Raw genomic sequence first — 14800 nt, 5'->3', positions numbered from 1 at the left:
AATATTACTTTTATTTGAAAATACCATAACATTATTGTGAATTTAGAGAAAATCTTATTTTATCAAAAGAGTCATGAAACCAACTCATACTTACTACAAAGTAAAAACAAAATGCAATATGAAAATCTCTTTGACAGTGAATCAACTAACCAAAAATTTACTCCAATAATCTGTTAAGAGTATAGTACAGAATCAAGGTAATAAGGATTGCAGATTGTCTACACGTGTTGAGTATCTGATGGAGAGAAAGAAAATTAGTTAGTTAGTAACTGATTACTATAAGTAGTGGTTAAGTGCAATTAGAAGTGTTAAGCAATTAGGTCCTTTTGTAACAATCAGAGAAAAATATCAAAATAGCTCTCAGATATTATTTCTTTCCTTTCCTCTGTTTTTCTTTCGTCTTCAACCTTTAACCATCTTCATCGAAAATCTAACATAATCAACCATCTATTTAGAATGGTCCACTCACTATAAAGCAGTCGTGAAGTTTCACTATTAGAAATTGGATTTCCATAATAATGGAAGCTATCCCTCTATAATATTCCACAGCTAGCACAGAGAAGATCTTGGAGTTTTATGCAGATATTTTCCATTTATAGGCGTAAAGGAGAACACCCATTTCTAGAGCTTACGTACAGAAGTTGTAAAGGAAGAACATCGATCATGGGCTGTAGCTGAAAGGGACAAGGACGAATAGACTTCGAGGAGTGAGAGCCATTAGTGAAACTCAGAGCAGAACCGGATGAAAGTTTGGTTTGAAACTTTGAATGCCTAATCCCTCAGTCACCGATGATCAATAGAGGATCAAAAAAGGCACGTGATTAGAACTGTTTAACTGTAACCTCTGATTCGCATGTCGGCATCTACGTGGCTGAATCCAGTCTCACATGTAGGTGTTTCTTTTCTTTTTAGGTAGTTTTGGTGGTTTTAGCTAGGTATGTACGATCACGTCGGCAAAACTATATCTAGAATGCATACCAAGCCTGTAAAATATCCCTCCCATTTTTAATAATACTGAATTTGTATTAAATTCAATAGCCATAAATCCACATACATTATATGATTGTGTATATAGAGATTGATTCTCACTTTCTCGAACACTGTTGTTCTTGTGTTGGAGGAAAATCCAAACGTTCCAATGTGGAAACATGGGCTGCTGCCAATCTATGCATGTTAGCAGTCATACTATATATGAGAGTAGGAAAAAATAATTTGAGCATTACCCTAAAAAACAATTACCAATAACTGAAGATGTTCAAATCCTTATACTGTGTATGAGACAAAAAAATACTGTATATTCTAATAAACACACACATGTAAATCCTAATTAGAATTATAAAATAAACCTCATACAAACGAACTTATTACTTCGATTACTTACTTATGACTCGTGAACATTTGTGAGTTCATGATCTTTATGAAAATAAAAAGAAAATTAAACAAATTAATGATTTTATCAAGTTAAAAGAAAAAAAAATTTCCATTATAATTAGAAGTGATGCGCTGCTAATTTAATTAACAATTTGTTATCAAATTCAACTACTATTGTTGCCGCACAAAAAAAAAAAAAAAAAAAGGTGAAAAACTTCACTATCAATTCGAGAAGGTGCATATCAGCATATGATACGTACCTTATATGTTTTTTTTTATTCATATAAAAGGCAAGGTGCATATGATATGAGTTGGACAACAAAATAATTAACTTTTTTGTTAACTTTATTAATTTATGGCAAAAGTAAGAAAATGAACCAGAAGTCCAGAACAATGAACTTGCCGACTGCAACACAGAACTTTCGAAAGGACGTGAAGGACCCCTGAAGGCATTGGGTGGGGGGCCTCATACCCTTTTCGGGTCTTTTCCCAACAGAGAAGCGCGACAGAGAATAAAAGAAAAAATGAGAAAACTACAAGAAAACTGATCATCAACTACACACCACTATTCTCCTAAAAAAAAAAAACAAAACAAAACCAAAAAACTGCACACCACTATTGTTGAAGATAGACAAATGCTCAATTGCGACAATGCATGTTGAATCCAACAAAAATAGAATAGAGATGCAACCCGTTACTATTAACTTCTCGTGATATTACCTTATTTTGAGGCTGGCAATCATTATTCTTAAAAGTAATTATATATTTTTGAGAGTAAGTGGCATTTGATTTCTCTTTGCAGCTTAAAGTCTTAAACTTAGTAAATGTATGTACATTCTCTCTATGACGGGCCGATATATGTATCATGTACTTATAAAATGGAAAATGATTTGTGGCCTCAATGAGGCCTAAGATTTGTGGCCTCAATCTTAGGTGTCATGTCATGTCACCTACACACATCACTAATTTGTCATATCATGACATGTAATTCTTGAGAAAAAGACAATCTTATCATTTCAAAATCTAATGAATCTAAGTTACTTTGGCTTTCTTCTAAACAAAAATTATTTTGGTTTTTTTTTTTTCATTACTCTCATGCTTAGATTTAAACAACAATTTTTTTCTTCAATCAAGAATGGAAAAAAAATTCATGTAATTCAGTCAATAGATTTGCACATACACTCGATCAATAGATTTGCATAACACATGTATATGAATTCAACCTTTGTTGGGTTCTTGTAAATTTTGAAAGTATAATGTGAAAAGTACATATTCATATGATTATATGTATTCTTATGTTAAATTTTTTTTCCTCTATATGTAGCTAGGGTTTACATGTTATATTTTGAGTTTATTATTATTTTTGTTTGGTTTTTTTCCTTATATTTAGATTTGTAGATGATAATTAATCGATGAAATTTTTTCTTACCTCTTAATTTAGACATATGTATTTTTCAAATTCAATTTATTAATGCTATTTTTTTTGGAGGAAATTAATCAATATTTGAAAAGAAAAGTTAATGCCTATTTCTTGACTATATTGATGCTATTTGGAAAGAAAAATTATAGGAAAGAATTTAATTAAATGAAGAAAAATAATTGTCAAAGAATTTATAGACATATCTCTTAAATGAATACATAATTAATAGCTTCTTTTTTTTTCGTCACCTAATTTAATTCTTTAATTTAATTGATTCATCCCCTAACATCTAAAAGGAAATTTAAAAGGGTAAAGTTGGTATTGCAATAGTATGATGTGACAATATTTATTATGTGGAATTGAAAATAAAATTTGAATTTGCTTACATGGCATGACACCTAGGATTTGAGGTCATAAATCTTAGGCCTCATTGAGGCCCTATATCATTGCCCATATAAAATTCACAGAGATTTATGCATATACATATGATCATACATCATACATGGTATATTTACTGCCTAATTTCCACTGTCTTTCGTCTTCCTAGGCCCATTTGATTCATTCAACGGTTTAATCAACGAACTGATGGATGCAACAGTACGTACTATAGAGGTACATGCACATTATTCATGCAATTGCATGGTCCACGCGGACGGTGGATAAACCCTAAATTAGTGTACGTGGAGATAGCTCCTGCAAGAAATATATGTGATGATGGTGGAGATGAAGAAGGTGTGGTGTGCGCGTACTTAGCAATAATATCGTCGGCGGTCGTTGGGGTTGGGGTGACCTGGCTATCTTCAATTCGCATGTCACGTCGTTGTTGGATGCCTTTTTTAAGATTCGATCGCTCAATCATTCTCCACTTTCTGAATTCAAGCTAGCTAGGCCCGGCCAGATATATAGAGCAATGATCAGCAACATGGAAGGACTCGATCTCCATTATTGCAGTAGTGCAAGATGATATAGATATTAGTGGGCGGGGGAGGAGGGCCGGCATAGCTAATCTTGGTCGTCTATGATCGATATAGTAGGATTAGGAGAAATTGCCAGGAGACGTGACCTATTAATTCACAATCTGAAAAGACCTCATCCTTTCTCCTCCTCTATATATCTCTGTAACAAACCTCTTCTGCTTTGTCTTTCTCTCTTCTATCACTGTCTTCGTACTGATGGATGCATGCCTGACCCTCGCATCTCATTGTGTCATATAGATCGATCATGAATGAATTCATGATCCTGCAACCAACTCGGATTCTGTAACCTAATGGCAAATAAACTGAAGTATAATTAACACGAGCAGCGATCAGTGTAAAACTTTTCGAAATTTACAGTCGAAGAATGAGTATTAATAACTATGAGGGAAAGTACCTTAGTTTGGAGCGCTTATACACTATAACAGATTAACATTGGTGATCGATCCTAGCTGTAGCTGTGCGTATAGGTATTGTACTATTGTACCACTACTATACAGTTCATCATGTTTCGTAGAGCACCCAATCAATCTTCTACTCCCATCTCCCATCAAGAAATTATACATAGAGTAATCCCCAGCATATTATAAGCAATGACTAATTAAGGAGAAACATATATGTATGTGACTTCAATGAGAACTGCACCAACAATTCCTTCTTATTTATTTTTGTCTCTGAGTACATAGAATAACTTTTGGAACATTTCTATTGCATAACTAAACTTTTATTCTAAAAGTCGTTGAGCGATAGACAGACGGTACAATGAGACTTAACGCGGACGGTGGAGTAGGGCCTAGTGCTTCAATTTACCATGACATTCATGACTGTGGCGGTTGGTTACCCTTCCTTTCCAACAAAGAATGATTAAGCTCTTCCTTTTTTTTATTTTGATCAACAATCATTAAGCTCCTCTGCGTTGCTTTAATCAATGTGCGGACAAGCACTAGAGTAATTACTTTACTAGCAATGGGGCTAACTGCTGTGGCCCTTTAACCAACCACCACGTAAGTTTCTTGTCCATAAGCCCATCAAACCTAAAGCCCACTATCAAGTGTGAAGCTTTCAAACTAGCAGTGTAAAATGATTCAAAACCAACCAAAAAGAGCCTAGCCAAGTCGAACATTAAGGGGTTCAATTTTTTTTTTGAGAGAAAATAAATTTCATTAATGACCGAAAAAATTACAAAATACTGGAATGACCGGTTGTGGCTACAACACCACTACACACATTCCTACCAAGATTCATAGTTACGAGTCCGTCACTATTAGTAATATCCATGAGCTGAAAAAACCCAACCCCTAACCAAATTTTTCTCCCATAGCTGCCAGCTACAATAAAAAATAACTAATCCCAAATGTCACGATATGACTCGCCACCAACATTAACATGAATCACTTCACCCTCTTCGACACCATGTCAAATAATTGCCAGTCCACGTGTAAGGAAAAATTCACCATCACGTTGATAACCAGAAAGCACCAAAATTAGAGGAAAACTTACAGAGACAAGAGTGAATTTCACAAAATTTTAAGTTCAAGTTTCATGATTAGCTACATTTAAACAAATTAATGTTATAAAAACAAATTACTTACTTTTAAAGAGTCACAGTGACGAGTCCGAACGACGGGGATTCTAAATATGCCTGGGAGCTTCTTGGAGAAGGTTTTGGCTTGGGATTTGGACCTGGATGGCTTGGTGGCGAGTCCGAACGACGGAGCCTCAGGCCGGTGGTTGTGTGTACAGGGGTGGGGCACCTCATCAAGGGATTTCCAGATCCGGCGAGTCGAAGGTGACTGGGCGGCGGTGGAGGTTTCCTGGATCGGGGAGCACGACGTGGTGCAGTGGTTTCTGTGGCGGCGTAGCTTGGTGTGGGGCTTTTGCCACTCCGGGTGTGGCGGCTGGGGTTGTCGAGGCGTGGGTCGTTGGGACGACGTTGGGGTGCGGCGGAGGAGACCACTGGAACTACGCCGGAGTTGTACGCATGGCCGGTCGGCTGAGGAAGATGAAGTTTGGGCTTGGGCCAAACCAATCTTTGCCGGCCCCGAGTTTTGATCCCTTTCCATGGGGTTGTGGGCTGCTATGGTGGGCTGGGGTTCTGCCCTAGTCCATTGCTATGTTGAGCTAGGGTTTAGGCCTTTGGCCCAACCCTAATGTTTTTAGCTTTTGTCTAATTACGATAGTTTTTCTTTTGTTGGGATTTGCCTATTTACTATGCTCTAGTTTTCATAGTTATAGGCTTGCTTTGAATAAGTGAGCATTGGTTGTCTAATGGGTGGTGCTAGCATACCACGTCCTTAACTTGTCTAGAGATGGCAAGGGAAGGTATGTATTCGTGCCATTCTGGCTTGAGTTGAATGAAATGATTAATTTGGTTCAAAAAGAGTCACATTGACTTTTAAATATTATGGGAGTCTCTTGCAAACTCCGTTTGTACCGTTAACAAATTATCAGTTTCCTCCTCTTATCCCATGTTTTTCTTCATTTTCTCGCTCCTCTTTCTCATATTCTTTATTTTCTTCGTCAATTGTATATTTACTTTATAAAATTTATAAATTAACAACCGTATTATATTTTCCAATCTTTTAAGGTTTCGATAATCGATTAATCCTCGATCTTCATTTTCTCTACTCCTATTTTTCCACCTCATTTCTCGGTAAAAATCAAACTCGAACTAAATCCAGCCGTCCTCATGTAGTCATATATGTTACTACCCAAATAACATGTCCCTTTACTACAACAAAACCAAAACCCAGGCAAAATTAAAACCCAAAAAAAATTGAACAATAAAATAATGATAGCTTCTTCCACCTTCACTCTCCGGAACCTCCGCCTCTCACTCGCCGACCCGCACCGTATACCCAAACCTCCACAGACCTCATACGAACCTGGATCCGAGCCTCAGCCTCGGAAGTTCAAGGCCAGCCCTCAGCTAAGCCGATGGTCCCGGGCCCGGTCCTTGCGCTCCGGTCGGAAATTCGACCGGACCGGCCAGCAGACCCAACTACTCGACCCAAACCCTCCTCCGCAGCTCAAAGAACGAGTCTTGCCGGAGCAAAAAGACACTTCTTTAACGGCGAGTGACGGCGACGATGACGTGGTCATGACGACCGGGAAGTCGATTTATATGGTTTCCGACGGAACTGGGTGGACGGTGGAACACTCCGTCGGCGCAGCGTTGGGCCAGTTTGAGCATTGCTTGGTCGATCGGAACTGCGCTGTGAATACCCATTTGTTTTCTGGGGTGAGTAGTGATTCAAATTTCATTACTTTATGGTTCGATTTGAAAACCCCAAATTATGAACCCTAAATTTTGATTGTAATGAAATTTGGGGTGTATTGTTCAGATTGATGATGTGGGGCAGCTAATGGAGATTATAAAGCAAGCGGCTAAAGAAGGAGCTATGGTGGTGTACACATTAGCTGACCCATCAATGGCTGAGTCTGCTAAACAAGCTTGTAAAATTTGGGGCTTACCCAGCATTGATATGTTAGGTCCAATTACACAGTCCATAGCTTCACATCTAAATGTGTCACCTTCTGGGGGTCCTAGGAGATACCCTCTTACAGATGAGTACTTTCAGAGGATTGAAGCGATTGAGTTCACGATCAAGCAAGATGATGGGGCATTGCCCCAGAACTTGCACAAGGCCGACATTGTGCTTGCCGGGGTTTCGAGAACGGGGAAGACCCCGTTGTCGATTTATTTGTCACAGAAGGGGTACAAGGTGGCTAATGTGCCTATTGTGATGGGTGTTCCTTTGCCAAAGACTCTTTTTGAGATTGACCCCGAGAAAGTTTTTGGCTTGACTATTAATCCTCTGGTGTTGCAAACGATTAGGAGGGCGAGAGCTAAGAGTTTGGGGTTTAGTGAAGGAGTGAGGAGTAACTACTCTGAGATGGATCATGTTCGAGAGGAGCTTGAGTATGCACGAAAGATTCTTGCACAAAATCCTGTCTGGCCAGTAATTGGTAAGAACTTCGAATATAGTATGATCTTGTTTGCTTTTTGTTTATAGTTCAATTTGCTAATGCTAAATGCTTTAAAGTTGTATCAATTGTAATGTGAAATGCTTTAAAGTTGTATCAATTGTGAGCTAACTTAGTTCATACTATATTGATTACAGAAGTGACAGGAAAAGCAATAGAAGAAACTGCAGCTGTTGTATTGAGGCTTTATCATGACAGGAAGAACAAGTGCTCAATGCCAAGAATATCGAAACGTTATTGATAAGTTATTCTGCTAGAGTATGCAGAGTGGTAAATAGTCATCTCATCTAGCCAAGAGCTGTCTGGAGATTTGTTGTCATATTTTGAGGTCAAGATTATAGATCAGGCAGACCTTTTTCGTTTGTCATACTTATATACCCCTGATGCATGTATATAAACACACATATATTGAAATATCGAATGCTAGTCATCATATTAAACTGTATGCCTGTCACCATTTGCATTTTATTCTGATGTTAGCAGGAAAGCAATTTCACCCTCTGAATTACCCTCATGGTTTTAATTGCCCTTATAAGTTTAACCTTAGCATGTTTCATTTATGCAACAAATCTGCCATTTACTTTGGTGAGGATGGTAGAGCCAGATGCCACTCTACTTGTGTAGACATAGTGATGTAAATTTGTGAGCAAAGACTCTGTTCTGCATTTGTGGGCTTAAGCATCCAATTCTAATGTAGGATCTCTTAGGAAGCCCCACTGGATTTTTGAAATTGCCCTTGTTAGTGTAGATATCTACTTGGTAAAAAGTATTAGTTTCTAATTGAAGTCCTTGTCATTTGTTAGGTTTTGCATTTTAAATTAGTAATTGATTGAAGAAACTGTCAGAGTAGTAGTGTAATTATCAGATTCTGGAGTGTTGGTACTGGAACTCTGGAGCAATGGAAAATGTGGCTGGTGAAGTATCATAGATTACCTAGCTAGTGATGCATAAAAATTACTCTTTAAAAGGGTTGATGAGGGCATGAGGCTGACAGATTCTTTCTACATAGGAGTGGATGAGAGTAGAGGAGGAATAAATTAGATTTGAAATCAGTAACCCATAATAAGAAAAGTCATTATTGGACCATCTAGGTGACTATTTAGATTTGTATGAGTCTCTCTTGCAGGGCTGATTCCAATCCAATTCAAATTTTCAAGGAAAACTTGTGGGCAAGTTATTCTTTCTAAGTTAGAGCAAGTTCACCCGTCGGGTCACTGGGTTAGTTACTATTTATTATTATTTTTTTTTATGTTTATTTCCACCATCTGAGTCACTGGCACAATTTTCAAACTGACCCGGGTCATTTTCTGGGTCAGTTTTGTGACCTACAAACTGACTTGGCAGGTCACAAAATGTGCCAGGTCAGTTTGTAGGTCACAAAATTGACCCAAATGATGGAAATAAACATAAAAAAGTAGTGAATGGGTCAGATACCCAGTGACCCAACAAGTGAACTTGCTCTTAGAGAATTGATTGTTAACTCAATTAAGGGCAGACTCAGGAACCAGAGTCAACATTCTTGGTGCACCAAATCTGGTAATCTATAATTCAAATTGAAATGGCAAAAGGGCCCAAGAATAAATGTGATGAGCATTCATTGCCATCTCACTGATACAGTATGGGGTTAAAGTTGGTTCTTGGTAGTAACTAAACAAAGTTCATTACTACCATTGTTTGGTTCGTATATATTATGTTTAGCATTTGCACCTCAAGCTTGAGATGATTTTTTTTTTTTTTTTTTGAAAGAGGTCTGAAACCCAGCCTAACTGTGAGGCTCAACCCCATGCTCGGTTCCATTTATTATATTAATAGTATAATTTTGCAACGGGGGGACATAAAACCTGAACCTCGTGCTACAGGAAAACACTTACAATAATCCTCGTAGAGAACATCATGAATAATAGCAGGAGTCTCATCTAACCAAACATCATCAATAACAAACAAACTAGCAAGGTGTGCAAGTCTATCAACAACACCATTTACTTCACGGTAAATATGACGAATTCTAACTGACTGAAAAGCATTAAAATAATCTTTGCAATCATCTAAAATCCGACTTACCTCTGAGAAATCATTCTTCGAACTATTGAGTACAGCAATCAGAATGGCAGAGTCACTTTCAATGTCAATTTCAGACCAACCTTGGTGAATACCAAGTAGAAGACCCGCTCTACATGCCTCAGCTTCCATATTTAGGACTGAGTGAGCATGGCCTAGCCAGAGTAGCAATACCCATACCAGCGTCGTTCTTGACCACTACACCAATGTCTCCACAACCATTATCCGCTCTAAAAGCCCCATTAATATTAATTTTCAGCTTACCACTAGGTGGGCATTGTCATCTGGTTAATGGCCTCTTCTTTTTCTTCACGGCTTTAGGATGATATTTCTGGTAATCATTCAAAAAACGGGCAGCCCAATCAATTAAAAACATAGGTACGCGGTATTTCTTTCCCTCCATATTGCCCACAAGCCCACAAAGAAGAAGTCTCTCTAATCAGTGGGTAACACATCTAGCATGTCCAATGTCCACACTTTAAAGCAAGTGGCTGGGTGCTCCAAAACATTCAACTTCAAGGGCCCATATAACTGTTAGCATTGAAGCCACCCTCAAGTGCAAGAAGTACAAGTTATAGAATAGGGGATTAAGTAAGGATGTCGAACCCACGAGGATTGGTAAATCCTTTCCTAGCTAGGGAAAACCTAAGGAAAAACTAGAAGAATATGCAAATGTACAATCACAAACAAAGGCTCACAAATGAACCAAAGTTCATGGTGAGTATGTGCAAGATGGTGTGTAGAGATTTGATTTTGATTTTGAGATTGGTTTCTATTCAAATTGAAACAATGAAAGCAAGTAATATAAACTAAGCTAAACTAAACAAGTTGTTATCAAATGGATGGGAGTTAGGGCATCGGGTTTCACATTTTGCCTCCCTTGGAAGCATTAAAGCAATTGAATATGAATGATGCAAAGCTAATTGTCCAACTACCCTCTTAGCATCCGGATAGGACTACTAAGGCTTAAACCCCTTTAATTTTATTAACTCTAACCGGATAAGTCTAGAGCTAACTAGCTAGAGACAAATTCAATTACCGGATATGTCTCAATCCTTTGCCCCTAAATGCATAAAGCTTAGAGTTTAGGTAACCAAGCAAGCAAACCAATCCTATCTCTAGGTGATTTTAGCTCACTACCCTCACATGCACACATGGTGTGCTTTCATGCTCCCTTTTTGCCTAAAGGTAATCAATCTCTAGGAAAAACTTCATGTCATGGCAAACACATAACTCAAATTGATTAGGTCTAAGTAATGCATTCAACTATTGACTTAGCATGTGAGAATGACAACATGAATTTGCATCAATTTATAACAAAAACATCAATCCAAGCAAGTTTGGCTAGGGCTTTCAACCCTAGCCCCAACTAGTTCACTACTCACATATAGCTAGATACACAAGCTTCAACATTCTATTAAACATCAAATACATAAAGAGATAGGGAGTAAATGGTGACTATTGACGATGCAGGAAGAGGTGGTGGAGATGGGTCTCCAAGAACATGATGTGGTGGTAGTCACCTCCTTCTCCTTGCTCCAAGCTCTTGATATTGGTAAGAAAATTGAAATTTGGAATCTCTAAGGTGAGTTGTGGTGTTGAATGGTGGAGGAAATGGAGGTTGTTGTTGTGAAATTTTAATTAAAACTCGCAAGCGCACGAATCGTCGTTAGTATAGTGTGCAAGTACGAGGTCGTTCCAACTGAGGATTGATAATTAATTTAAATCCTGACCTAATTAATCCAAACACAAAAACACATAAACAATCAAACTAAAGAAGATATGGTTTTAAGGTTTTTTCAATAAACAAATAATTTGAGAATTAAAGAATCAAACAACTAATGATAAAACCTAGGGTTTCGAAATCAACCACTAACAATCCTATTTATGTTTCAATGTAATTAACAGATTTTTTTATGTCTTTAGATGATAATTCCCGTATCTAAGTCCTTCTCAGGTACTGTAGACCATAGTTTTCCTTAAGTGTATGATGCTCTCCCTCTCGGGTAAAGATCGTATATCCTAACTATGCAGTTTATCCTTCTCAGGTATAAATTTAACATGCAAGACTCATTACGCTTTAGAAAACAAGGGAATCAAGCAAACCATTAGTCTTTCTCAAGTAATAATGTAATTTACCACACTTAACCACAAGAAGCTAATCAAATTATATTGCATCTCTGCTTCAAACTTGTCTTCCAACTACTATATGCAAAGCCCTAAGGTGATCAATCAAAGAACTTAAACATAAAGCATCAATTCAAATAGTGATTAAGCATTCATCATAAAGAAACTATAAATCCATCAAAGTACATAAACAATCATGATAGGGCATCATCCTAACCCTAGAAAAAGGTTTTGCAAAATATATTTAATTAAAACATAGGAAAAAAAACATAAAAAGAATGGAAGGGAAAAGAAAGGGAAGATGGATGAGTCGTCTCTGCTCCTTAGGCGTCTACATTGTGCTCCGAGACTCCCTCTCATGTAAATTCGTGCTCCCTTATATAGGGAAGATTTCTGCTCATCTTTGGCTTCATTTGGAATGGGAAAACCTTGAAATATCTCTTGTAGAAGTAGGAATAAGTTCATCATTGAATCCTCATCTTAATTAACTTCCTTAAAACATTAGGATTGATGATCTTGTGCCACGGAACTTGAGTTCTCCACGAATGGTTGTAAATTCCCGAGCAGATTTCCTGTCCGACCTATTTTCACTCAAATAATCATAACTTTCTCTAGAAGAATCGAAATCGAGATCCGTAAAATTCTACAGAAAGTTGACATCCGTAGCTTTCCAATGATATAAGGCTCATTGTCTGATTCGATCTGAGTAACTCCCAGTAATTCGAGGAAGTTGGATGTTCTGCACAGACAAATTCTGGGACCTGGGCGTCTTTTAATCCTAGTTAGCTCATTTTAACTTCTTTTCTTCTCTTTATGAGACAAACCTACAAAAACACTATAACAACATAAATGACTCGAAATAAGGAGGACTAAGCATAAATACTAAGATTAAGAGGCAAAGAAATATAGGAAAATATGAGCACATCAGTTGTAGTGGTGGAAATGGAGGTTTTAGAGGTGGAGATGGTGGTTTTAGTGGTGGAAATGGTGGTGTCTTCTCTAGAGAGAAAATGGATCTTGGATAGGATGAAGATGATTGAATGGAGTCAAGAATTCTGAAGAATTAGTCTTTGGCCTATCTTTGATCAGCTTGTATGTCTTCTTTGGTCCCAAAGTGTGCAAGAGATGCTCTTACACCATTGTCCCCCAAATGGTCTCAAATTGGCAAGGTGACAAAAGGACAATGTGTAGGGAGATATTTGAATTTCAAGTGATGGGAGAATCTCACAACCATGGTCCTCCTTTGCTGGAGAAAAGACCCACCATGAGTGGCGGCTCGCAGGAAAAGTTTGCCGGAAAAATCGCCGGAAAAGTCGAATTGCAATTTTCTTCCAATCTCCGTGTCTTCTTCCCCTAGCTTCAAATCTCCGCATTTCAAGCTTCAATTAGTCATTTTATTCTCAATGCAAGGTTTCCTACAAATAAGAGAAAATGGATTAAAATAGCATGGAAAACAAATCAATTTTCATAATTATGGGGCACAATTACATAAGTAATTTGTGACTCAACAATAACCAAAAACAAAGTATACTTTGAATATACAAAATTGTGAAGTTAAGACTTCTTGCATGACATGGTGCAATATGAAGAAACAATTTACAATTATACGGTACAAAATTTTACTTTTATTTGAAAAATATTAAAACATTTTTGTGAATTTAGAGAAATGTTATTTTATCAAAAGTCATTAAATCAGCTCATACGTATTATGAAGTAAAAACAAAATGCAATATGGAAAAACTCTTTCACAGTGAATCAACTCACCAAAAATTTACTCCAATAATCAACCATCTATTTAGAATGGTCTACTCACTATAAAGCAGTCGTGAAGTTTCACTATTACAAACTGGATTTCCATAATAATGGAAGCTATCCCTCTATAGTATCCACAGCTAGCACAGAGAAGATCTTGGAGTTTTATGCAGATATTTTCCATTTATAGGCGTAAAGGAGAGCAGCCATTTCTAGAGCTTACGTACAGAAGTTGTAAAGGAAGAACATCGATCATGGGCTGTAGGTGAAAGCTAGGGAGAAGGACGAAAAGACTTGGAGGAATGAGAGCCATTGGTGAAACTTAAAGCAGCACCGGATGAAAGTTTGGTTTGAATTCCTAATCCCTCAGTCACCGATGATCAAAATAGGATCAAAAAAGGCACATGATTAGAACTGGACCCAACCGTTTAACTGTAACCTCTGATTCGTATGTCGGCATCTACGTGGCTGAATCCAGTCTCACATATAGGTGTTTCTTTTCTTTTTAGGTAGTTTTGGTGGTTTTAGCTAGGTGTACGATCACGTCGGCAAAACTACTCATATGCCCTAGAATGCATACCATGCCCCTAAAATATCCCTCTCATTTCTAATAACACTGAATTTGTATTAAATTCAATACCCATAAATCCACATACATTATATGATTGTGTATAAAAGAGATGGGTTCTCACTTTCTCGAACACTGCTGTTCTTGTGTTGGAGGAAAATCCAAACGTTCCAATGTGGAAACATGGGCTGCTGCCAATCTATGCATGTTAGCAGTCATACTATACATGAGAGTAGGAAAAAATAATTTGAGCATTACCCTCAAAAACAATTACCAATAACTGAAGATGTTCAAATCCTTATACTATGTATGAGACAACGGGAATACTGTATATTCTAATAAACACACACACACATAAATCTTAATTAGAAATATAAAATAAACCTCTTACAAATGAACTTATCAATCCGATTATTTACTTATGACTCGTGAACATTTGTGAGTTCATATAAGTATGGTCTTTATGAAAATAAAAATAAAATATAAACAAATTAATGATTTTATCAAGTTAAAATAAAAAATTTCTCCATTGTAATTAAAAGT

At 37.2% G+C, this 14800-nt stretch overlaps 1 protein-coding gene and 1 long non-coding RNA gene across 3 annotated transcripts; one reads left to right on the top strand and one right to left on the bottom strand.

The window, feature by feature from the left end:
- Positions 1–6457: 6457 nt before the first annotated feature.
- Positions 6458–8197, top strand: LOC133733515 (pyruvate, phosphate dikinase regulatory protein, chloroplastic). The gene is made up of 3 exons (XM_062161138.1): positions 6458–7006; positions 7110–7734; positions 7890–8197. Exons 1-3 carry the CDS (start codon positions 6557–6559, stop codon positions 7991–7993), a joined length of 1179 nt encoding a protein of 392 aa, XP_062017122.1. The 5' UTR covers positions 6458–6556; the 3' UTR covers positions 7994–8197.
- Positions 8198–12069: 3872 nt separating this feature from the next.
- On the bottom strand, positions 12070–14190 carry LOC133733513 (uncharacterized). Of its 2 annotated transcripts, XR_009857748.1 has the most exons (3): positions 13702–14068; positions 13201–13352; positions 12070–12761 (listed from the first exon to the last, which is right to left on the bottom strand). It is a non-coding gene; the product is annotated as an uncharacterized LOC133733513 (long non-coding RNA). The 2 variants fall into 2 exon arrangements; XR_009857747.1 differs by having other exon boundaries at positions 12070–13352; positions 13702–14190.
- Positions 14191–14800: the final 610 nt, after the last annotated feature.

The sequence above is a fragment of the Rosa rugosa genome, chromosome 2, assembly GCF_958449725.1.
Source record: "Rosa rugosa chromosome 2, drRosRugo1.1, whole genome shotgun sequence".
Lineage (NCBI taxonomy): Eukaryota > Viridiplantae > Streptophyta > Magnoliopsida > Rosales > Rosaceae > Rosa > Rosa rugosa.
The sequence above is the reverse complement of the archived record's forward strand: the minus strand, read 5'-3'. Positions and strand labels throughout refer to the sequence as shown.